Source organism: Grammomys surdaster, unplaced genomic scaffold (assembly GCF_004785775.1).
Source record: "Grammomys surdaster isolate TR1022 unplaced genomic scaffold, NIH_TR_1.0 126219, whole genome shotgun sequence".
NCBI classification, from domain to species: Eukaryota; Metazoa; Chordata; class Mammalia; order Rodentia; family Muridae; genus Grammomys; species Grammomys surdaster.
Window position 1 is genome coordinate 4321302 of NW_021621022.1, and position 24537 is coordinate 4345838.

At 42.6% G+C, this 24537-nt stretch overlaps 1 protein-coding gene across 1 annotated transcript in view; it reads left to right on the forward strand.

Moving 5' to 3' along the window:
• Fbxo16 (F-box protein 16) overlaps positions 1–24537 on the forward strand; it is a 47830-nt gene that overhangs the window by 13011 nt on the left and 10282 nt on the right. The window contains exons 3-7 of the mRNA XM_028758895.1: positions 801–836; positions 7735–7941; positions 9179–9343; positions 12707–12936; positions 17878–17980. Coding sequence (XP_028614728.1) covers positions 801–836; positions 7735–7941; positions 9179–9343; positions 12707–12936; positions 17878–17980 — 741 coding nt within the window. The remainder of the gene's footprint in view (positions 1–800; positions 837–7734; positions 7942–9178; positions 9344–12706; positions 12937–17877; positions 17981–24537) is intronic.

Sequence of the window (24537 nt, forward strand, 5' to 3'; positions counted from 1 at the left end):
CGGGGGGGGGTGGGGGGAGAACCACTCATTCATGTATTTTATAAATTCTTATGTGATTAATATTGAAAATTTCCAGGATCTCCATTTTCTTGCTTCCCTGTGTGAGTTTATGACCTTTCGAATCGAGACTTGACTACTCTTCACAATTCCTTCTCTCTCATATTTCATTTCTCTTAAAGAGCAATTTCTCAGTGAGTCATCATGGTGGTACAAACTTGTAACCCCAGCACTTAGGAGACAGAGTTAGGAAAATCAAGCCTGTTGGGCTAGCCTGGGCTACATTCACTACATAAGTGAATTCCAGGCCAACCTGGACTATGGAGTATGAGACCCTGTATAGAAGTAAAAAGGAAAAAGAACAAAAGGAGGGAGGATGGAAAGAAAGAAAAGAGGGTAGATTACTTCTTTTATATGAATTATTACATATACAGAAACTAAAAAGAGAAAGAGACCTCATCTAGGTTAAAGGTAAGTAAAGTGGGCTGGTAGTGTAGTTCAGCAGTAGAATGCTTGCCCAGGATACACAGAGCCCTGGGTTTGATCCTCAGCACAGCATAAACCAGGCATGTCATCCAAGCCCTCTGGGAGTAGAGACAGGAAGATTGGAAGTTCAAGGTCATCCTTGGCTTACATAGAGAGCCCAAGGTCATTTAATAAATAAAATCCCCTCAGGAATGCAACACGTCTCTTCCTACTTGTTGAGATAGTGAATACTTACTCACTGACCCTTTAGTGACGTTTATAATAGATGTCTTGAACCACGATGCACAAATGACCCTGTTTTCTTTTATTTGCTGTAGGTGTTTGAAGAACGAAGAGCTCTGCTTGGAAAATGGGTAAAACATTTAAAATATATAAGGCTTGGGATATCTGGGTCTTAGAGCACTTGGCTAAAGTGCACAAGGCCTTGGGTTCAATGCTCAGTATCACCAGATATATAAATAGATAGATAGATAGTCAGACAGACAGACAGACAGACAGATAGATAATAAAAAGAAAATATGCCTGTTTCTGAAATGTGGTAATATTATCTGTTTTAGTCTATCCAAGGTATTATCATGAAAATCAGACCAAGTGGCTATTCATTCATTTTTTTTTCTAGTTCTGGAGTTTGAAAGTCTCAAGATCAAGGTGCTGGTGCTAAGTGTCTAGTGAGAGAGAGCAGCCGTCTTGCTGCCTCCTAAAATGGCAGAAAGGGGAAAGGATTCTCTGGGATCTGATCTGATCCTGTTGAGGGCTCCACCTCTCAAGGTCGTACCTACAACCCCACTGCCACTGGACCTCCCCACCCTGCCCTCACTCTGCAGGTTAGGATTTTGAGTTGTTTTTAACTTTTTGTTTAAATTTATTTTGTCTGCATGTGTATATATGCCCCATGTGGGCATTCTGGCCTTGATACCCATGGAAGCCAGAAAAGGGCGTTTTATCCTCTGAAACTGGAGCTATAAATGGTTGTAAACCACCATGTAGGTGCTGGGACAAAATCTGGGTCCACTGAATTGTTTCTGTAGCCCTTATTGTTGTTATTTGAGTAAGGGTCTCACTCTGTAGCCCCTGGCTAGCCTGGAACTCACTAGGTAGGCCAGACGAGTCTGGCTTCAAACTTATATACCTTCAGGGATTTTCCTATCTCAGCTTTATAAATCTGGGATTATGGGGTAGATGTTCCCCCCAGCTGAAGTTAAGGGGAGCCTTGTGGAAGAATTGAGAGACCTGAGGAAGATGGGGGCTCCTCAGGGAGACCAACAGAGTTGACTAACCTGACCCTTGGGGTCTCCCAGAAACTGAACCACCAATTGAAGAGTGAGCATGTGCTAGACCTGGGTTCCCCACACACATGTAGCAGATGTGCAGCTTGGTCTCATGTGGGTCCCCAAACAACTGGAGCAGGGGCTGTCCCTGAACCTGTTGTCTGCCTTTGGATCCTGTTCCCTTGACTAGGCCACCTTGTCTGGCCTCAGTGGCAGGAGGGTGTGCCTGGTCCTCAGTGACTGATGTTTTAGGGGTTGGGGTGAGGAGTGAGGGATAAGAGTGAGGGGGGTGTGGGGTAGGAGGCTGCCCAAGGGGGGCCTCCCCCTTCTTGCAGGAGAGAGGGGTGGGGAGGGACTGTTGGGAGAAACTGAAAGGAGAGGGGGGCTGGCTTTGGAATACAGAGTGAATTAATTAATGAATGAATAAAAAAAAAGATTTCAGCATGTGAACGCTTCAGAACACAAACTTTCAGTCTGTAGCATTATCTTGGTGCCTATGGAATGTGTACCTAAGGCAATGTTGGTGCTTTCCTGGGAAGCATGACTGATCATTTCCATTTAGATCCTACCTGGAAAACAGAACTCATCCATTATTTTAATGGCCATAATTTAATCAAAAGGATTGGTGAACAAATATTAAAAACAAAGACTCAGGGAGGGATTGGTGGGGGTCTGTGGAGACAGAACTGGGCTGATGCCAGCATTCCTTGTGTTTTGGAAGGAAGAGCTCCAACCGAGCCAGTATCCACACCCCTGAAGAGTAAAGTCAGCATCTCACAGCCAGTTGGGTCTGATATATCCAAGGAAGCATGGTGATGCTAGGTTGTTTAGGGAAAAGCTGAAGCCAGGGATCAGGGTGAAGGTAGTTCTGACATGAACAGCAGGAAAATACAGAAAGGAATGTCTCTTCTTCCTCAGTTTCCCCTTGGTGCCTCCCTCTTCACAGGTAGCATTTAGCAGAGAGCTGGCTGTCAAAGAAGAAATATGGCTACAGAGTTCCAGCCTCCTGCACTCACAGAGTATAGAGATATGGGTTTGGATCTGAGAGGTGGTATCTTAGTAATCAGTGCAGCTCATCCATTGGGCTCTCAGCATCCAGGCAGCGGTATGCTCTTCTGTATGCTCTTGAACTTCTACATGAGAATGCTAATGGCTTCATGCTTTTGCCTAACAAGATACAGCTACCCTTCATCATCAATGGGCAACTCTCTCATTTATTTCTCTAACGAGGAGACAGAGTCCCAAAGGTCGTTATCCATCACTGGATAATGTCAAATTATATGTTTCTGGGCAACGAATTACTTGTTGAATTACTTTACAGTCTCAACTAACTATTTTCCACCACTCAAGAGAACTGAAAACATATGGTTGTACAAAAAACTTGCACATTGGTGTTTATAGCAACAGTAATCAAAATAGTCAAAAGCACAAATAATCCAAATATCCATCCACAGGTAAATGAATAAAAAAATGTGCTATGCTTATAGGATGGAGTTATTATTCATCAACAACCTGAAAGTATTTCTGGTATGTGCTATAACATGGACAAACTTTGAAGGTATCATGTGCTAATTGAAATAAGCCAGGTACAAAGCCTCCACTATATATGAGGTACTTAGGATGGGGGCTGGAGAGATGGCTTAGTGGCTAAGAACACTGACTGCTCTTCCAGAGGTCCTGAGTTCAATTCCAAGAAACCACATGGTGGCTCACAACCATCTGTAATGGAATCTGATGCCCTTTTCCTGCTGTGTCTGAAGACAGCAACAGTGTACTCATATACATAAAATAAAAATAAATAAATGAATGAGGTACTTAGAATGGGCAAATACATAAAGATAGGAAATAGAGGGAACCAGGGGTTGGGTAGCTACTGTTTGATGGGTTTGAGAAAGTTCTGGACACACTTTAAGTGATGGTTGTACTATAATGTGAGCTTATTTAAATGCCACTCTACACATAAATGGCTAACATTGTGATTTTAATATTTATTTTGCCAAAGTATAAGACCAGATATGGTACGAAAAGCCTGTAACCCCACCACTTGGAAAGCAAAGATAAGAGAATCAAAACCAGCTTCAGGCTGCATACCAAGATCCAGGCTAGCCTGAGCTCCTGAGATTCTTGTTTTCTTAAACCAATCCTCCCCAGTCTTCCACCTCCCCCCACCCCCCCCACCCCCGCAAAGAAGTTTAAGGTAGGATGAGATGCTTATGTATTCCTTTTCTCAAATCATTTTATCTTTAATAATGGCTATTTTAATGGTAATTTTTAATGGCAACTATTTTAATAACGGGAATTTTTATGGTAATTTAAAAATGTAAAACATGTTCACTTGCAGTGGATGCTGCTGTGAGTGCCTTACCTACAATCCGAGGAGAGGGTGAGGTTGGATCCCAAACACATGGGCAGTAAGATGGCTTCCTGGCTCACAGACTGTGACGTTTGGTTACTGAGTCTCTGAAAGCTAGCAGATGATGGATGAAGCAAATGGGTTTATGGGACCCTCAGAGAACAGGGTACCATTTCTGTTGGGTTTTTTTTGGGGGTTGGGGATGAAAATGTGCTGAGATTAGACAGTAGTGATGGCTTGTGCTCTCTTGAGTATACTAAAACACATTCCATTGTACACTTTTTTTCCCTTTGTGTGTAGGTGCATGTGTGCATGTTGCGTGTGTGTGAGATGCCTGTATAAGGGCACATGTGCCACAATGCTCTTGTGGAGGTCAGAGGACAACTCTGTGGACTGTTCTCTCCTTCCACCTTTGCATAGATTCCGGAGATCAAACTCAGGTCACCAGATTTTTAGGTACCTCATGTTCCTTTAACTGCTGGGCTATCTTACTAGCCCTCCACCTTACTTTTAAGGCAGAGTCTCTTACTGAACCTGGAACTCTTGAATTCAGCTAGGCTGGCTGGCCAGTGAGCCCAAGGATTCCCTTGTCTCAGCATCTCCAACCCCAGGATTACAGGTGGTGTTAGCACATCCAGGTTTTACATGCTGCTGGGGATCCAAGTTCAGATCCTTTTGTTTGCAAGGCAAGCACCTTACCAACTGAGTTCTCTCTCTCTCTCTCTCTCTCTCTCTCTCTCTCTCTCTGCCCTATGTATTTTTAGTTATGTGTATATGTGAGGGGGCAGGGTATGTGCACTTGAGTGCCAGTACCCAGGGAGTCCAGAAGACGGTGTCAGATCCCTGGAGCTGGAGTTACAGGTAGTTGTGAACTGTCTGACTAAGAATCAAACTCAGTACCCCTGAGTACTGTTGCAAGAACAGTATGCTCTTAACACACCAGCCCCATAAATAATTTCATTTGTGTTCATGCATGTACACGTGGTTCTGTTTAATATTTAGAATAGCAACAAACAAAAATAGTAATGAGAAACTGAAGTTGTGTGTGGAAGTGCACTGTGTGTTATTACACACTTGTAATTATAGCACTCCAGAAGCTGAGGCAGGAGGATTGTGAGTTCAAGGGTGGTCTGAGATATACAATGAGACCCTCTCTTTAAAAAAAATAATCCTCTGTAGGGCTAAGGGGCTCTCTCAGTGGCTTAAGTACTCACATCATAAGTGTGGGGATGGGAATTTGGATCCTCAGAGCCCAGATAAATTCCAGGTAGGTTAGGTACCTGTCTGTACATCTAGCCTCTGAAGGAAGAGCCAGGGATCCCCAGAGCAAGCTGGCTAGAAAGACGACATCTGGCTGTGACCTCTGCATCTGGCAAGACCCTGCCTTGATGTACTACACGATGATTCCCAGCATCGACCTTGGACACACGGATCACATGTGTCGGGGAAAACTTCCCTAATCATTCCATGTGCTTGCCGTTCATCTTGAGATCGGTGACACTGAAAAATAGCATTCAGTTACCCTAGCTACGGTGACTCAGAAAAATAGCATTCAGTTACCAAGTATACCCCACAGAACAGGGACCTTCCGGAGTAAGCCCCGATACCATGTGACAGGAGGCTGTAAGAACTCTAATGGTTCCCCAGCCTCACATGCTGGTCCCTCACTTTTGTGCTGCAGGGTTTTACTGGAGAATGGATGCAAGAAATAAGTGAGATTATTAGATTCCTGTACAGTCAACTCTGCATGGATTATCTGCTCTCTGGTTTGTCCTAACACTTTCTAAACTCCAAGGGACCATTTGCCTTGCTGCTCAGTATTCTGAGTCATCCCCCCACCTTGAATTGTTAGGGGTTCAAGGAATGCAAATTCATTTTTTATTAGCTTAAACAAACACAATTAGAAAGGAATATCCCGGAGGCAAAAACACCTATCTGAGCCAAGTGTAAATTATCCTGGACCTTCTTGATCAGGGAAACAAATGAAGAGCCCATGTAATTATCTTTTTAATCTCCAGAGAGAGTGTTTTAGTGTTTTCTTTTATAGGTTTTTATGATTCTAATGTGCTTTTATATTCATTTTAAGTCACCCTATAATTTGAGCTCATTCTCTTCTGTGACATTAAGGAAATGTGGTGGGTCTACCTGGTCTCATCCTTCCCTAGGCACAAGCATGACAGCTTGGTGCTTTTAAAGCTTTTTTGTGTATCTTTTTTACATTGATTTAACTATGTACATATTATTTTTAAGATCACTGTGGCATTTTAGAATAATAGTTGTCCTTTATATTTTTACACACACATACATACATACACATACATACACACATATATGTAATCCCACACAATAGCCCTACAGTACAGATATAATGACCCCTAATGTATAAATGAGGACATTTTGAATATTACGAACAGTAGAAAATTGAGAGCAAGACCCTGAGTATTTACTACTGTCAAACAATCCAAACTCAGCACATGAAGCAAATTTTATGTGAGGTCTGGGAAACTGTAATCTGAGAGACACTGGTTCTAATATCTCTGAATCAGTGTTTGGGAGGAAGTAAAAAAAGTGGGACTTTTACAGACAAGTTCTAAAATCATTACTATGTAATTTAATGTAATTTATTTAGAGAAAAGTTCTTTTTGAAGTTGAAAAGGAGTATGAGGGCCAGATAGGGCAAAGTCTAAAGTGGTATTTCTCATATCTGTGTACCAACAAAAGTAAATTTACACACTTACTGTGAAGGCAAGTTTTACGTGTCAACTTGCTACAACCTACACTCATTTGAGAAGAGGGTCTTAATTGAGAAACTGTCGAGACTAGGTTGGCCTGTGAGCATGGCTGTGGGGGATGGTCCTGTAGGTAGTACTGTTTCCTGAACACAAGCTTCTGAACCATGTCAGACAGGAGAAAGGTACCTGAGAGCAATCTAAGATAGAGTTCTATCTCTCTGTTCTACACATATTTATTTATTTATTTATTTATTTATTTATTTATTATACTTCCCTAGTGTCATGTCTGTTACTGTGATAAAATACCTCAACAAAAAACAATTAATGGAAGAAAGGGCTTACCTCAGTCCACAGTTCCAATTATAGTCCACCAAAGTAGGGATGTCAAAGCAGTAACCTAAAATAGCCAGTCATTTCTGTAGTCGAGAGCAGAGAGAAATAAGTGCATAATATACATTCATGCTCAGCTTTGTCTTTGCATTTGGGGAGTGCAGGATTTCCTGCCTAGGGAATGGCACCTCCCATAGTAGGCGGGATTATCCCACATCAATTAACATAATCAAGACAGTCCTCCCAAAGGCCAACTTGATCTAGACAGTCCCTCAAGGAGACACTCTGCTTAGGGTCCAGATTGTGTCAGGTTGACACTTGAGTTGACTAACCATTGCAGAAACACTGAAGGTCTAGGTCAGATGCATTTCTGCAGTAGCAGTCTGGTCATGTGCACAGAAGTGTGAGAAAGGAGACATAGGTGGTGAACTGTGGAATTCACTGAGCTGAGACAGAAACAAATGCATGCTATGCATTAGCAGTAGTTTGCTAAACTCTCTTTCTGTGCCATTCTCTTCCCTATAATTAATCATAATACCTATAAGACTTTCTTGTTCTGTTTTCTCAGTTTGACAAATGGACAGACTCTCAAAGGAGAAGAATTCTTACAAGCCTGCTAGAGCGCTGCTCCCTGTCTCAGCAGAAGTTCTGTTGTCGAAAGCTGCAGGAAAAAATTCCAGCAGAGGCCCTCGATTTTACTACCAAGCTTCCAAGGGTGTTATCTGTCTATATCTTTTCCTTCCTGGATCCCCGGAGCCTTTGCCGTTGTGCACAGGTAACTTGCAGATTGGTTGGGACAGCCTTAGGACAGCCTCTGGAAAGGGAATAACCTAAAGATGAGATCCACGTTCCTGTGCATAAAGCCAAGTAATAGAATTTATTCTGCAAAGTTTGAATGACTCTTGACTTTTTTTTTTCTAACTCTGCAGGATCAAAGAAAAACTACTATCAGTTATATACATACATATAAGTGGTTCCTCAGCAAGACCTCATTGCCACCTCCCACACAGCTACAATAACACCCTACAGCAGTCAGTGGTTCCCAACCTTCCCAATGCTGCAACCCTTTAACACAATTTCTCATGTTGTAGTGACCCCCAACCATAAAATTATTTTCATCGCTACTTCAGTTTACTACTGTTATGAATCATAATATAAGTACCTGTGTGTTCCGATGATCTTAAGTGACCACTGTGAAAGTGGTCATTTGACTTCCCAAAGGGGTCATGACCCACACGTTGCAAACCACTGCCCTAGACTGTTCAGTGCAGGGCACCTGTAAATAGAAAGCTCGAAAGAGGGTGTTTATGAGATATGTCCAAAGAGAATGATAATGAAAGGTGTCTACACTGAGCTGCATACTATGAACTCAGCACTTGGATAGCTAAGGCTAACCATTGTTAGTTCAGGGATACCCTGGGCTATAGAGTGAAATTTTGTCTCAAAAACAAAAACAAAACAGAAAGAAATATAGGTAGATCTGAGTGTGCCAGGGACTCTCAGGGAGTTGGGGGGAAAAAGAGGCTAATATTTCTCACAAGTAAGTTTTGTACTGTATTAAACTGAAGGTAAGGGGCTGGAGAGATGGTTCAGCAGTTAAGAGGACTTGTTGCTCTTGCATAGGATCCAGGTTCAGTTCTCAGCACCCATGTGTTATCTCACAACTGTCTGTAATTCTAGCCCCAGGGAATCTGACTCCATATTCTGGATTGTATGCCTATACATGCACACAGGCAAATACACATACATACACGTAAGAGTAAAAATAAATAAATGTTTCAAAAATAATAAAAATCATACTGAAGTTAAATTAAGATATAAACCTGTTCAGCAGGTTTGGTGGGGCGTACCTGTAATTCCAGCACACCACAGGAGGGTCAGAAGTGTTAAGTTACTGAGCTGAGCCTTCAAGGAAAACAATAGATGACAGACATTATCTGGGGTCCCACAAAGCAGCTCAAGCAGTAGAGGAAATGAGTTTGGGAACTGAGTAGGCTGCTTTGTTTTCCCAGGTGAGCTGGTACTGGAAGAGCTTGGCCGAGCTGGACCAGCTCTGGATGCTCAAGTGCCTGCGCTTTAACTGGTACATCAGCTTCTCCCCAACGCCCTTTGAACAGGGCGTCTGGAAAAAGCACTATATTCAGATGGTGAGAGAACTGCATGTCACCAAACCCAAGGCAAGTTTGAGACAGAGAACAGCACACTTAGAAACTGGCGTCTGTAGCACATGCTAGAACTGTGAGTACATGATCCAGTTTGAAATGGAGGAAGGGCTGAAGACATACCCCGTGATTTCAAGCTTCTCTTCTAAGGCTTCACAGATCTCTTCAGGATAGCCATGTTACCAACAGCTTTCACCTGATGCCCTCCAATCACAAATACCTTTAGAAGTGAGGACTTAGGGTGCTTCTCTCTGTATCTCCACCCCTGATTTATTTACCTCTCCCTCAGACACCATTATTGCTCTGACATGGGAATTCTGCATTATGTTCACTTATGGGCCATTAGAATTGACACATTCATATTTGCTATGATTCTATAAGATGAGCTGAAGTGTATTGGTTGGTCAGTCAGTGGATTTTAATTAGTTCATTGGTTGAGACAATGTCTCCTTGTGTAGCCTAGACTGGTTTTGACCCCAAGAGCCTCCTGCCTCAGCATTTAAGGATGCTGTTACTATGGATATGTGCAACTATGCTTGGCTGTTAATTTATTTATCAGTTGTTATGGATGTTCCACACTAGGGCCTAATGGAAGCATCATGGCCTGAGTCTCCATTTTCAGCAGCTATATAAGAAAGTCAGAAGCAGTGTAACATAATTGTAATCCCAGTACTGTGGAGGTGGAGAGAGGAGGAACCCTTGGGCTCACTGAACAGCTAGCTGAGACAAATGGGAGGTCCCAATGAGAGACCCTGACCCCAAAGTTTAACTCTGTCCTCCACAATAATATTCACACATGTGTGCATAAACACATGTGCACCTGTATGTATGCACATGCACAAATATACACACACAATCATTTGATATGAATGTTCACAGAATCAAAGAAGAAATATAAGATCATTTTAATACAGATATGCAATCAAGTCATCTAACAAAATTCAGCATCCATTCATGATGACAGAATTCCTGAAAGACCTCTCTCAGGCTGGAAATACAGCTTAGCAGTAGGTAGCGTAAGCACTTTCCTAGCATGCATCCGGCCCAGGGTTTAACTCCAGTGCTAGCACAAAAGATTTCAAATGGTAAGAGCAAAACTTGCCTACTTCATTGTTGTGGATTGCATTATTGCCAGTTTGTTAGTAGGCCAAGCATTTTGTGCCTTTCAGAATCACCGATTTTTCTATATGTTATGATCACTTATACTTAAATACTTCCCTTGTAGGAAAGGTTTATTTTGGCTCCCAGTTTATTTTGGCACATACAGTCCATTATGGTGGGAAGTCATGGCTGAAGGGTTGTGAGGCGGCTGGTCACATTGCATCCTCAGCCAGGAAGCTAAGATTGAAAGTCGGTGCTCAGTTCACTGTCTCTTTTTAATTCTTTCTGGAACCTCGGTGCACAGAATGCTGCTGCCCCAATTAGGGTGGGTCTTCTCAGTATGGAAACTCCCTCACAGAAGTGCCCAGAGGTTTGTTTCTTAAATGATTCTAGGCCCTGTCAAATTGACAATTTTAACCATTACAAGGATTAAAGTAGAACTCCTCCAGCAAAAGGACAAGGTTTTCTTTCTAAATAAGCTAAGAGAAATGAATGTCCGTATAACATACAGAATTTTACAAACATTAAATGTTTTCTTAGTTGGCTATTGGGCTGCAGTGATGGGTAATCTTGATTGTCAACTTGACATACCTGTGATTGGCCTGTTGATCTATCTGTCTTGATTATGAATCGATATAGGAGGGCCAGTCCACTGTTGGCAATACTAACCCTAGGCAGGGTGGTCCTGAGCTATATAAGAGAGGTAATTGAACACGATCCTGGAAGCAAGCTAGCAAGCAGCATTACTCCATGGTTTCTGCTTCAAGTTCTTTCCCTGAATTTCCTTGATGATAGACTGTAACCTGTAAGACGAAATAAACTCTTCCCTCCCCTAGTTGCTTTTGGTCATGGAGTTTATCAGAGCAGCAGACAGCAAACTTGACACAGCCATAGCCATTCATTGAGTAAATATTTATCAAACACTGTTATGTGCTTGGTGTTAAGAGTACAAAGATACTAACCAAGAGTTCCAAAGAATTCAGTCTAGTAGCCATGACATACCCAAATAAATGCTATATTTGAAACACTACTAAGAGATAATCTTGGAGTAGAAGTGAATTCAACAAACAAGGAGTGTCTCAAACAATGCATAACTACCTTGTTACGCTTGGGGAACTAGGAGGGTTGCTTCGTTCTCTTCCATCCCTCCCTCCCTCCCTCCCTCCATCCCTCCCTTCCTCCCTCCTTCCTTTTCTTCTTCCCTTCTTTTCTTCCTTCTTTCCTTTCTTCTTTATTTTTGTTGGTCGTGCTGGGCTTGGAATATAAGACCCTAGCAAAGAGTCTACCTCAGAGCTATACTCCAGTCCCAACTGGGAAAATTCTTGATTTTTTTTTAACTCACATTTGAAGCAAGCCAATTTACCAAGCAAAGCTCCCCTAATCTCTTAATGAACAAAAATTGAGCTCTTAATGGCTTCCCAACATACCAGTACCACTTCCCTTAGGCTAAACCCACACTGAAAACACCTTATGAACTGAGCATACAAAAGACTTCTAATTTTGGAAATGAAATAGAATTATTCTCAGGGAGTTGCTTGGCTTTGGATAATTGCCACAGCTACAGTCCACCTCTGTGTATCTTGAATGTATTAGGCTATTAAGGGTAAGACCTAGGATTTGAGTCATGGGTCAGTTTAAGTCGTTTCTTCTGGCTTCAGTTTCTGCCTCTGTAAAATAGAGCAGTGATGAGCTGTCTTTACTGTGAAGGTGGGAGTGGCACTCACACTTGTAATCCCAGCACTTCTGAGGCTGGGGAAGGACTGCGGTGAGTGCAAACCCAGCCTGGTTACCTGGTTCTAGGCCAGCCTGGGTCAAACCCTGAGAACTGTCTTTCAAAACCAAAGTAAGGTTGATGATGCAGCTCAACCAGTAGATCGTTTGCCTGTCAGTCACAAAGTCCTAAACTTAATCCATAGCACTAGATAAACCAGGCATGGTGTTTTAGGGCTCTAATCCCAGCATTCAGGAGGTGGAGGCAGGAACATTAGGAGTTTGAGGCTATACAGGGAGTTTGAGGTGAGCCTGGGCTACATGTGACTCAGTATAAGTAGATGATAAGCAAATTACTATGAAGATGAAATAAGAAAACACAAAGAAACTTATATGTACATCCAAGTGCTCCTGGGACAGGGGCTGTAGTCCTCATCACCATTATCAGCATTGTCCTAGAGAGGATGAGGAGGATTGGGGAGGTGGTGAAGGTTCTTGTGCTCTTTGTCTATGGGGGTTGCTATTCTGGTACTCTGAGAGTAAAAGTAATTCATTTTCTTCCTCTAGACACCTCCAAAGGATGGATTCATAGCTGCCAGTGTTCAGCCAATTCCTGACAATTCTCCAGAGGAGAAGCAGTCCCCTTCCTTAGCTTTTCGGTCCTCCTCCTCTTTAAGAAAGAAGAATAACCCTGGGGAGAAAGAGCTTCCACCTTGGAGATCATCAGATAAGCATCCCACTGACATCATCCGCTATAATTATCTAGACAACTGTGACCCTGAGCTCCTCAGACTGGGGTGAGAAGCTCCACACCCCCTCAGCCTATTTGTTCTTCAGAATAATTTACTGACCCTTGAGTAGATGGGGGAGTAATCCTAGAACTCACTGTGAACTACAGAAGCTTTTCCATAGGTGGATGTGGACTGACCGTTCTTAACAAGTTTGTCCTTTTTGTCCTCATCTGTCTGGTTCTTACAGCTGTAATGACTCAGCAGCATATGCTCCTTAGTATTTTAAATACTGTGGCTACTGTGCGCACATGCCACGGCACATGTGTGTGGATGTCAGAGGGCAACATTTAGGAGTCAATTCTCTGCTTCCACCCTGGGCTCAGGGAATCCAATTCAGATCATCAGGCGTGTTAGCAAGGGCTATTACCCATTGAGCCATCTGGCCAGCCCATCATTGTGTGTGTATAGTATACTATACTTTTATAAAGTACACTTATACTTAAAAGTATACTATACTTTATAAAAGTATAGTATAATGAAGTAGAAAGTTAAGATATATGTAGTAAATTACTATCAGTTGTCAAAATGAAATGGAGACAGTATAGTTCCTCTCTGTGCTGTTAATCTCTCTCAACTTTCCTGCCTTTTGGAGGCTGCTTGCTTTGTGGAGATAGAGTCTCCTTTTGTAGCCCAGGCTTGTCTTGAATCTGTGATCCTCCTGCCTCAGAACCCTGAGTGCTGGAATTATAAATATGTGCCTCCATGCCTGGCTTTCCTGTACATTTGAAATTTCACTATATTGACACTCTCCATCAAATTATAATTCAGTGGCTGTTCATGTTTCCTACGTGTGGCCAAGCTGGATGGTGTGACAAAGTCAGAGAGACAAGCCAATTTAAGGCATATTAAACATGGTCTGGAAGATACCTTCCTGTCCTACATTTGAAATAGAGCGAATGCAGATAAGGATGGGCACTCCGGGTCCATAGTGTGTAGGTAGCCTTTCTGGGGCACACAACGTATCACATGCAGGCCAGAAACAGAAGGACAGGCTGGGAGATACAACAGAGAGGAAGGCAGAAGTTAAAAATTAGCAAGAACTTGCTTTTGTTTGTTGTTTTTTGCTTGTTTCCTTGTTTCATTTTTTTGAAACAGTCTCACCCAGTAGCCTAAGTAGGCTATTCTAAAACTCACCATGCAGGGGAGGCTGGCCTCAAACAACACATTCTTTTGTTTCAGCCTTCAAAGTGCTGGAATTATAGGTATAAGGTACCAGGCCCTGCTGAAAATTTGGAACTTAGAAGTTCTCAGGGTGACAAAATAACATTTGTAAGATTTACACAGTAATTGGAAAGGCTAAAAAAAAAAATGTATCAACACAGTTGAGAAAGCCAACAGTCACCACCTTAGTTAAGTGATTAATGTTACCATCACTAATAGCCAGAAAACCCTGATCACCAACTATTCTGATAGAATAGAAAACTTTTAAATACAAGCATCTTGTCCAAAGTCTGACTGGAAACTAATCATGTGTCTGGTGGAAGGTATAAGCAGCAAAGAAACAAATAAGAGACACTGTAAGGAAACTATGAACAGAAGCTACCCTGTGCTAAGGTCTCTGGGATGTTTTAAAAGCTGGCTTTAAAAAAAAAAAAACTCTGTATACTGAGGAAAGGAAGAGGTAAGAGAAAGTTCTAGGATGTATAACCAAATGTAGCTTGAATCTAGAGAAGTTCTCAGTGGAATGGATAGAAGAGAAAGGGAGAAAAGAGAAGGGGAAAGAGGAAGAGAGAGAAGGTTGGAGAAAGAGAGGGGGAGGAGGGAGAGAGGGAAGGGAGAAAGAAACAACAAAAGGCATTCTTAGAACAACTGCAGGAATTGGATGTGGATTGTCTACTAAGAGATATTAAATAATATTTATTTCCTAAGACATAATGGTGCTAGTGTGACTGGGCAGACAAGAGTCTTCATCTCAGCAGGCGAGTGTTGATGTGTTAAGGAGCAGTGTGTCATTTCTGCAATTAAGCAAACAACTACCTCCACCACGGAACCCAACCGCATATATGTGCAGGATACAGTGAAGCCAAGAAGAGCCAAGTGCTATTACTATCCACTTAAGGCTGGGATCCCCACCCTCCTCTAGCTCTTATACTTGAAACGCCTCAATTAAAATTGAGAGACATCTGGAAAGTGAAGTGGCTAGTAAAGTAATATTTGGGCTAGTAATATTTTTAAATAAAAAGCTTTTATGACTGATATTCAAATAGATGAGATAGATAGGTAGATAGATAGAATAAAATAGCAAAATTAACCCTTTTGGCTATCATCAACTGTTAATAGTTCTTAATCCACAACTAATCTAGAGTCATGTATTCCTTACCTATTCTGGCCCTCCCATATCTGCTGATGATGATGATTAAGACAGGATTGAGAAGAATTTGAAGTTAGTCCAAGCTAGCTTCAGATTCTCAATCCTCCTGTCTCAGTCTTCCCATGCTGAGACCACAAGCATTCATCACTATGTCTGGATCCTCTAAATTATCATTGTTGTTGTTAATTTTTTTGTTTGTTTATTTTCAACACAGGGTTTCTCTGTGTAGCCCAGGCTGTCCTGGAACTCACAGAGATCCACCTCCCTCTGCCTCCTGAGCGCTAGGATTAAAGTGTATGCCACCACTGACAGACTTCTAAATGATTTTTTAAATAAATAATGTCATATTATTTCATATATGACTTACTTCATGTCATATACTTTAATCTGTATTCTTAAAAGGTAAGGACCCTTTATAAAAAATCATAAACAGATACCATCTTCATCTAATGCAACGACTAACTCCTTAATACAACTAAGGCTCATCCGTGTTCAAGGTTCCTTGACGGTCACACAGATGCTTAACCTCTTTGTGAATGCTTTGTTTAATCAGGTTCCAGATAAGGTGTCAAATAAATGTTATGTTTGACTCACCCGTCCGTTCTTTTTTTTTTCTTTTCCTTAATTCGTTTTTAAAATTCACTTTACATCCCAACTGCAGCCCGCCACACATGTCCATTCTTGTTCTGAGTTGTAAGTTAGCCTCCACCTCTTCTGTAGTGTCTCACCGCCCCTTCCCAACCCTCACTCAGTTACCTCCCCACCCTACAACTCCCCCACCCCCACCCACCACAACCTGCTCTTCCTCCTTCTTGTCCCCTGCCCCCTTCTCGAAATTTGTTGTAGGAATCGGGCCATTTGCCATGATCTCACAGGAGTGCCCAGCCACTGTACATCCTCTCATGTCCCCTGTCCTCTGTCCCTGGCCACACTGATCATCAGAACTAGAGGATCTAGTTATATGAACAGAGACTTGCACTTCCACTCCTGGTTCTTTCTGTATTGTTGGTAACCATGGAAGCGCATTACCTAGATCCACTATTTCAGGCAAACTTATTCTATAAGGGGCCAGACGGAAGATATTTTAGACTTTGCAGGACATATGCTCTGTGGTACAACCACTCAGCTCTGAGAATATAGTCTGAAAGATGGCCTCAACAACACACACAAATCACTGTTTTCTGATATGACTTTATGAACAGAATTCGGCAGCAGGCTGGACCGAGGATTGATAGCCTCTGCCTTCTCTTAGCATGTATGATAGTCATGTATGACAGTAAACAAGTGTTAATACTAACACACAGGATTATTGAAATAGTTTCAGATTTCCTGGTCTGTACTGTTATCTTTGGGAGCTGCCCTACTAAGATATTCAGATAGTGTGGGCATGGTGGTGCACACCTTTAATCCCAGTACTCAGAGGCAAAGGCAGAGTCAGAGCCAAGTGTATCTCTGTGAGTTTGAAGTCAGCCTTGTTTACAGAGTGAGTTCCAGGCCAGCCAGAACTATAGAAAATAGACCCCAAACAAATAAACAAACAACAAAAAACAAAGAAAGAATATTCAGATAAATAATAGTGTTAAAAAGCAAAAGAAAAGTCTGCTTTGTGTATGGTAGTGCCACCAGCTTTATGGTCAAGAAGAAACTTGTTTAAATTTGCTTTTTACTATTCCCTCTCTTTCATCTTAGCTCATACTCTGGAGAACATTTTAGAAGGTTCTAAAGTCAAGTATACATAAGAAGATTATGCTTTGGGGAGTCTCTCTTTTGCCCCTAAGACTCCAGATCGTTTCTGATGGATTCACATGAGAATCCAACCTGCTGATAATGATTTTTCAAATTTTTGTATCGTTCTTCCATTTTTAAAAGTTCAAAGAGCTGGACATGGAGGTACATACCTGTGATCCCAAAGTGTACGAGGCAGAGACAGGGTGAGCAGTAGGAGTTTCAGGCTAGCCTGGTCTACATGGCAAATTTCAGGAACAGCCAGCAAGGGTTATATAGTAAGACTGTGCCTCAGAAACAAACAAGTAATAACTAAAAAGTACAAACCATAGTAATAATAGCATTTAACAAATAGAAAGTACAGGGACTACTTATCCTACAGAGGACCTGAGTTCAGTTTCCAGCCGCCTCCATGGCAGCTCAAAACAGCCTGTAACTCTAGTTCCAGGGGATCTGACGCCCTCTTCTGGCTCCTACAGGCACTGCATATACAAACATGTAGGCAAAACACTCATACACATAAAATAAAAACGTTTAAAAAAGTATTGGCAAATAACAGACATGGTTTTAGATGTCTCCTGAGATGAATGGCAGCAAATAATATGTTTGCCTTTCTTTACCTGATCTTCTTTTTCATGTGTCATTGTATCCTGAGGCTCACTCTGCATTGTCTATAAAAACATTCTGCCTTCCCTTTTACAGCTCATAGCTATCCGTTGTTGTGTCACTATGCCAGGGTTAGTTGAACAAGCTCTCTATAGACGGACATTTGATTCATTTCCAGTGACATGCAGGCAGTCTTTAAATCACTACTTCAACAAGAGTCAACAAAATGAAAAAAATAACTAGGTGGATTGCTAAAGACTTAAAATGATCTGTTATAATGTTCCCATCACTTTACAATTTTGCAGAAGAAGAAAGAAAAATGAAGTGACCCCAGACTTCAAGCGGCAGTTGCGAGATAAGAAAAATAAGCTTCAAGACAGAGCCAGGCTCAGGAAAGCACAGTCATTGGTAAGTCTGCTTACAAAACACTCCTCCCATAATCAGGAAATTACCCTGATCCCTAATCCTATTTGTGAAATTGAATTTGTTGGCTAAATCAGAATCATCAAGTGGCTGTTTAAACCTTGGTCTCTGGGGCTGGAGGTGCTGCTTCGTTGCTGGAGTGACTGCCAGCATACAGTCCTGGCTTCCATCCTCAGCACAGAAAAAAACTCTCGGTGGCAGCTGCCTGTAATCTCAGCCCTTGTGAGAGAGAGGCAGAAGGATTAGAAGTTCCAGGTCATCTTTGGCTACATAGCAAGCTCAAAGCCAACCTAGGCTCAAAAAGGAATGAACAAATAAATGGATACACTGACTCCAAAACACTGGGTTAATTTTTTTTTTCTGTCTCCAATTAAAAAGCAGGTAATCAGCAACAAAATAACGTCAGTAACTGTGTCTAGGGAGCACAGTTAATTTGTAGCCAAGTTTCCCAGATGTGATTTGGACCATAGGGGTTCCCTTTTATCACGTTATGAGAGGTTTTAGAGCAAAATAAAAAGGATATGGGTGGAATTAAAAGTACATATAATGTAATAAGAATGGAGAGAAAAACTGAGGACACACTCCAGGAAAATTAGTAGAGAATGGGTATCAATTGGGGGGATAATCTGTACCCACTTGGGAATAAACCTCTGCCACAGTTCTACTTGAGAACCTGTTACTTTCTGCTGAAATGTATTTTTAAATGTTATATTGGGGGGGGGGGGGGAAGAGAAAGAGAGAGAGAGAGAGAGAGAGAGAGAGAGAGAGAGAGAGAGAGAGAGATGAGTTTGCTAAAATAGACCTCCCTGTGTGTTGAAGACCAGTTCTACTGCACCGGGGGAGGCTCCTTGTAGGTGTGTACAGTCTGTGAAGCTTGGGCCAAAGCAGTAAAGTTGGCCATGAACCTGCTGATTGCAAACCAAAATTGAAAAGCAACATCAACAGCAGACAGTATGAATCTTATCACACAGGCCACTGCAAGACCTTCTACCTGGTTGCCACTAGAATTTGAGCCAGATGCAGTGGCAGTTACCAGAGAGACAGAAACAGAGGGAAGGGAGGGGAAGAAGAAAGGGAGGGAGGAAGGGAGGGAGGGAGGGAAGAAGGGAAAGGAGGAGGCAGAGAGAGAAGAGAGAGAGGAGACAGAAAGCGACGAGGGAAAAGAGGGAAGGAGAGGCAGACAGACAGAGATAGAGGCAAGGGAGAGGGAAGAGAGAGGAAGGGAAAGAGAATGAATCTGAAGATAATAAGGGTTGGTGGCAACGTGTGCTTAGAAAGAATCAATGTAATTGAATGTTTCTCCAGCTTGAAAAGCACACAATCCATGGCTTTTGACATTAACCATCCATCAAACACTGGCAGAGCTTTCTTAAAGTATTCTTTAGAATTCAAAAGTGGGGGGCTAGAAAGATGGGTTAGCAGTTAAGAGCACTGGCTACTCCTCCAGAGGTCTTGAGTTCAATTCACAGCACCCACATAGAGGTTCACAACTGTCTGTAACTCCAGTTCCAGGGGATCTGACATCCTCACACCAATGTACATAAAATAAAACTAAATAAATTAGTTTTTTAAAAGATTTAAAAGTAGAGGCCTGGAGATATAACTCAGCGGGTGGAGTACTTACCTACCATTCATGAAGTCCCGGGTTCAATCCCCGGCACTGCACAACCTGGTCATGGTGGCTCATACCTGTAAACCCAGTACTACTGAGGAGGTGAGGCAGAAGGATCAGAATTTCAAGGTTATCCTTGGCTACATAGCAGGTTCAAGGCCAGCCCGGGCTAGTGGGATCCTGTGCCCCCACCACCAATGAAGACATTAAAAAGTGATTAGGTGCTGGACAGTGGTGGCACATGCCTCTAATCCCAGCACCAGGAGGCAGAGGCAGGTGGATCTCTGTGAATACAAGACTAGCCTGGTCTACAGAGCAAGTTCCAGAACAGCCAGGGCTACACAAAGAAACCCTTTCTAAAAATACCAAAGGAAAAAAGTGGCTAGGTGTGCCCGTGCACCCTGTAATCCCAACATTGGGGAGGCTGAGGCATGAGAAGAATCGGCACATGTTCCAGGCCAGCAAGAACTAACTGCAAGACATTGCCTCAAAAGCATAGGTCAATGAATGAATGAATGAATGAATGAATGGATGGATGGATGGATGGATGAATGGATGCATGCATGCATGCATGAATAGAGAATGAATGAATGAGTAGATAAATACAAAACCATGAAGAGATTGTGCTAATTAGGGCTAAGAGGAAAGACTAGATGAATTAATGACAGAGGACAATTAACAATTACTAAACACATGATTATTGTATCTACTTGTTTGGTCTTATAAGTACATTAATTATAATTGCTACATACATTTGGTAGTTTTGATAAAGAACATGGAATATAATTAACTGACCCTGCAGACTATATTGTGGTCTTTGACTCATGCTTGTGATATGCTGGCCTGCGACAAGCTTGGCTGTTGAGGCTGCAATGTCATAGTTCAGGACCCCTTTCCTACAGAGTGACAGCTTGCTCTCACTATAGGCTACAGGCCTGGGAAAGGAAAAGCCATTACTTAGCATGCATGAAGTCCTGGGTTCAATCCCCGGCACTACACAACCTGGTCATGGTGGCTCATACCTGTAAACCCAGTACTAGGGAGGTGAGGTAGGAGGATCAGAACTTCAAGCTTATCCTAAGATACATAGCAAGTTCAAAGCCAGGCTAAGCTAACTGAGACCCTGTGCCTGCCCCACCTCCTCACCCCGACCCTGTGATAGTGAGGAGATGCTGGGAAGCATGGAGAGGGGAGGGAGCAGGCACTGAAGACATTATCCCTCCTAAGGAGGGGGAACATTGTGACATGTGAATGCATCCCAAGTGATTCCAAGGAGGGCTTTGATGGGAAATTCTAGGATCCTTTCAACATGTTTGTAGGGGAAGAGCAACGGGTTTGGGGAGGAGCCAGGGCTATCTACACAGATAGAAGTAGTACGTCTCCATCACCCAACCAGAGGACTGCCTGAGACTACAGTAATCTGGGACTTGTGCCCGTCCTGTGGGAGGGGATGCGTGAGAGCTGGAGAAGGTAAAGTGTTGTTAAATGGAAACGTCTGGGGAAGAAAGAAGCAGAGACCACTAGGAGAGAGCACAACATATACTCCTGCTCTAGGGTCCCAGCTACAGCTGGGGGACCAGCTTCTCTTCTGCCTGTCTCCTCAGAGCAAGTTGAGATGAGGCTCAGTCTAAAGAGAAGCATCCCCAGGGCACCCACTTCTAATTTACACGTGGAACTGTGAGCTTCCTGCTTAACAGCTATGAAGACATTGGAAGCTGGCTTTCTCTTGTGTTCTCTCGTCTACATGAGATCCCCAGGCGCTGCCTGGGATATAGCTGACTGATAACTTCTGTTAGAAGTTGGGAATTAAGCTTAGATCTGGGTGGGGATGCTTTGAATTCTCCAAGATTTTCTGGGACATTTTCATTCAGATGAAGAAATCTCCACCACGATTAGTTATGACAGGATCCCATTCCAAATAGAGCAAGTGAAAAGTGCAAACATCACAATGACCTCGTTTTCAAACTTCAAAGGTTTTTTCCAGTCTGGTATCAAATAACACATGCGTACACACACACACACACACACCCCACTTTTTTCCCCCACATCTTGACATCTGACCTCTAATGCCATTTAGAGAAGGACGTCTGTCTCCCTGCAGGGAGGCTTTGGTGACTTTGAAGAAAGGAATGAGGCAGGAAGAGCTTGGTGTTAGCAGACACCAGGATGCAGAGGAGGGGAAGCTTAAATCTACAGTGCTTGAGACCAGAGAAATATCTGTGGTAAATTCTACTCACTTTATATATACAAATAAGGGCTTACAAGTCTCAAAGCTCAAGAAAACAAAAGTCTCTTGAGATGATACAAAAATCCAGTTTGTGAGTGTTAGACTTCCTGAAATTAGACTCATAGGCTCACAGATGACATTATATATACAAAGATGGGGGTGGATATTTATTTTAAGATGTCCGTGTGTTTTGCCTGCATGTATGTTGGTGCCCCACATTATGCAGTGGCCACAGAAGCCAGAAGAGGGTGTCAGATCCTCTGGAACTGGAGTGGCAGGTGATTATTAACTGCTGTGTGGGGCTGGGACTCCAACCTTGGTCCTCTGAAGAGCAGCCAGTGCTCTTAACCACTAAGCCGGCTCTCCAGCTGTGCTGCACCCCCAACCCTCAGCTGACCTCTTATTTTGACCTTTCCTTCCCACCAGGTGGAGTATAGAACGCACACACCTCTGCCTCCATTGGACTTTTCCCTGGAAGTTAGTCCTTGCTTTCCAGGTTGTGTCTGGATTGGGGATTTCAGAAAGCTGTTGAGCCTTTAATTACCCACTGATTCTCTCTAATTGCCTTAGATAAGACCCGATGCTAATTCCAGCCTCCAGAAGGCAATTACCTTCTTCACCTCTTTCCAGGATCACTTTACTCTTAGTGTCCTGACTTTTTTTTTTTAATGTTTCTTTAAGCATTCTCATTGTGCCATGCTAAATCAAATAGGAGGAGAGAAAATGTATGCTAAAATGATTCCAGGACGGTGTGGTAGAAAGAGTGGAGGAAGCCAGGGTTCAGTTTCAACTCTAACAGTCAATCTTTTAGGCTTCTGTCTTCCTGTGTATACAATGAAAATGTGAATATACTCTAACAATGTTGTCATTGGCAGGGGTGGGCATTGTTACAAGATAATTCATTGGTAAACTGCTTGCCTTTCAATAATGTGGCCATCCCTCAGTTCAATCCCTTGAACCCACAGGGCTGAGAGAGCGTGGGGAGAACCAGGAGTGGTGGCATGTGTTTGCAGCTCTTGTGCTGGACAGGCAAGGAGGAGAGAATGCCTAAGGCTCACTAGCTAGCCAGGCTGGCCTAATTGCTAAGTCCTCAGCCAGTAGGAGACCCCCACTCAAAACACAAGGTAGGTTATATCTGAGGAACCACACCAGGAGTTATCTGGCTTTCACCTACAAATGCATACACATGCATACACACATTGCAGGCTGGATCCTGACTCTACGGGGTCCCCTGGGTACCTAATGAGTGTGTGCACGCATGTGTTCTCCTTTCCTGGAGGCCATGGCTCCATGGTTGTGACTGAACTGTCATGAGATGGAATACCAAAGGTAAGCCATTCCGTTTGAGAATCCAGATTCTAAGCCAGTAATTCTTGTTTACTCTCTCGTCTTTTTCTTTGAACTTTGGAAAACAGGATTCCCTAAGATGAAAGAAGTTACACAAGAGAATTTAAACTGGTTTCCTCACTGATAGTCGTCAATGACTGCTTTCAAATTCCAGCAAACTTTCCCCGTTTGTTTATAAAATTTATTTGGTTTGGATATGTGAAGCTACACATTTCCACAGGGGAGATTTTAAATAATTTAATTCCATGAAAGAAACATCTGAAGATGTCTTTTGGAAAGAGGCAGAAAGAACGTGGCTATGCATAGAGATAAAATTGAGATCTTTTGCTAAATGGCATGACTGTGCATGAGATAGTCTCTCTGAGCCTCATTTTTTCCATCTGAAAAATGGGAATCATGGTGTTTATCTTGCAGGGCTGGTGTTAGAACATAAATGTGAGATATAATTAAGTTTCTTTCACTGTTGTTGTGATTAAATACCCTCATAAAGGCAATTTAAGGAAGAAAGAATTTGTTTGGCTTGCAGGTCCAGGTAACAGTCCATCTTGGCTGGACTCACAGCATTTGTCTTAGTTAGGGCTGTGAAGGGACACCATGACCAAGGCAACTCTCATAAAGGACAACATTTAATTAGGGCTGGCTTACAGTTTCAGAGGTTCAGTCCACTATCATTATGACAGGAAGCATAGCGGCACACAGGCAGACATGGTCCTGGAGAAGTAGCTGAGAGTTCTACATCTTGATCCGAAGGCAGCCAGTGGGAGACTCATACCCCACACTGGTGTTTGAGTACTAGGAGACTTCAAAGCCCACCCCCACAGTGACACACTTCCTCCAACAAGGCCACTCCTACTCCAAGGCCACACCTCCTAATAGTGCTATTCCCCATGGGCCAAGCAACACATGAGTCTCTAGGGGCCATACCTATTCAAACCACCACAGCACTCAATGGTTGTTATAGCACAAAGTTTCAAAGTCTTCCATATTCCTCCCACAGAATAGTTCCGAAGGCCTAGGAGTTTATGACAGCAGCAACAACACACCTTGATACCTATATCCGTCTCGGTTTCTTTTTCAGATGCTGTGATAAAATACTCTAACAAAAGCAACCTATGGGGAAACAGCTCATTTAGCTAGCAGTTTGGCGTTATAGTTTATCATTGTGGGGAAACCAAGGCAGCAGGGACTTGAAACAGCCTATTACATTACATTCATAGTCAAGCCCAAAGAGCAATGAACAAATGAGCTCACACTAGAACTCAGTTTATCCTCTCCGTTCTATACCGTCCTGCATTCCCTGCTTGCAGTGATCTCACCCATAGACAAGAAGGGTCTTTCCACATACATTGACTTAAG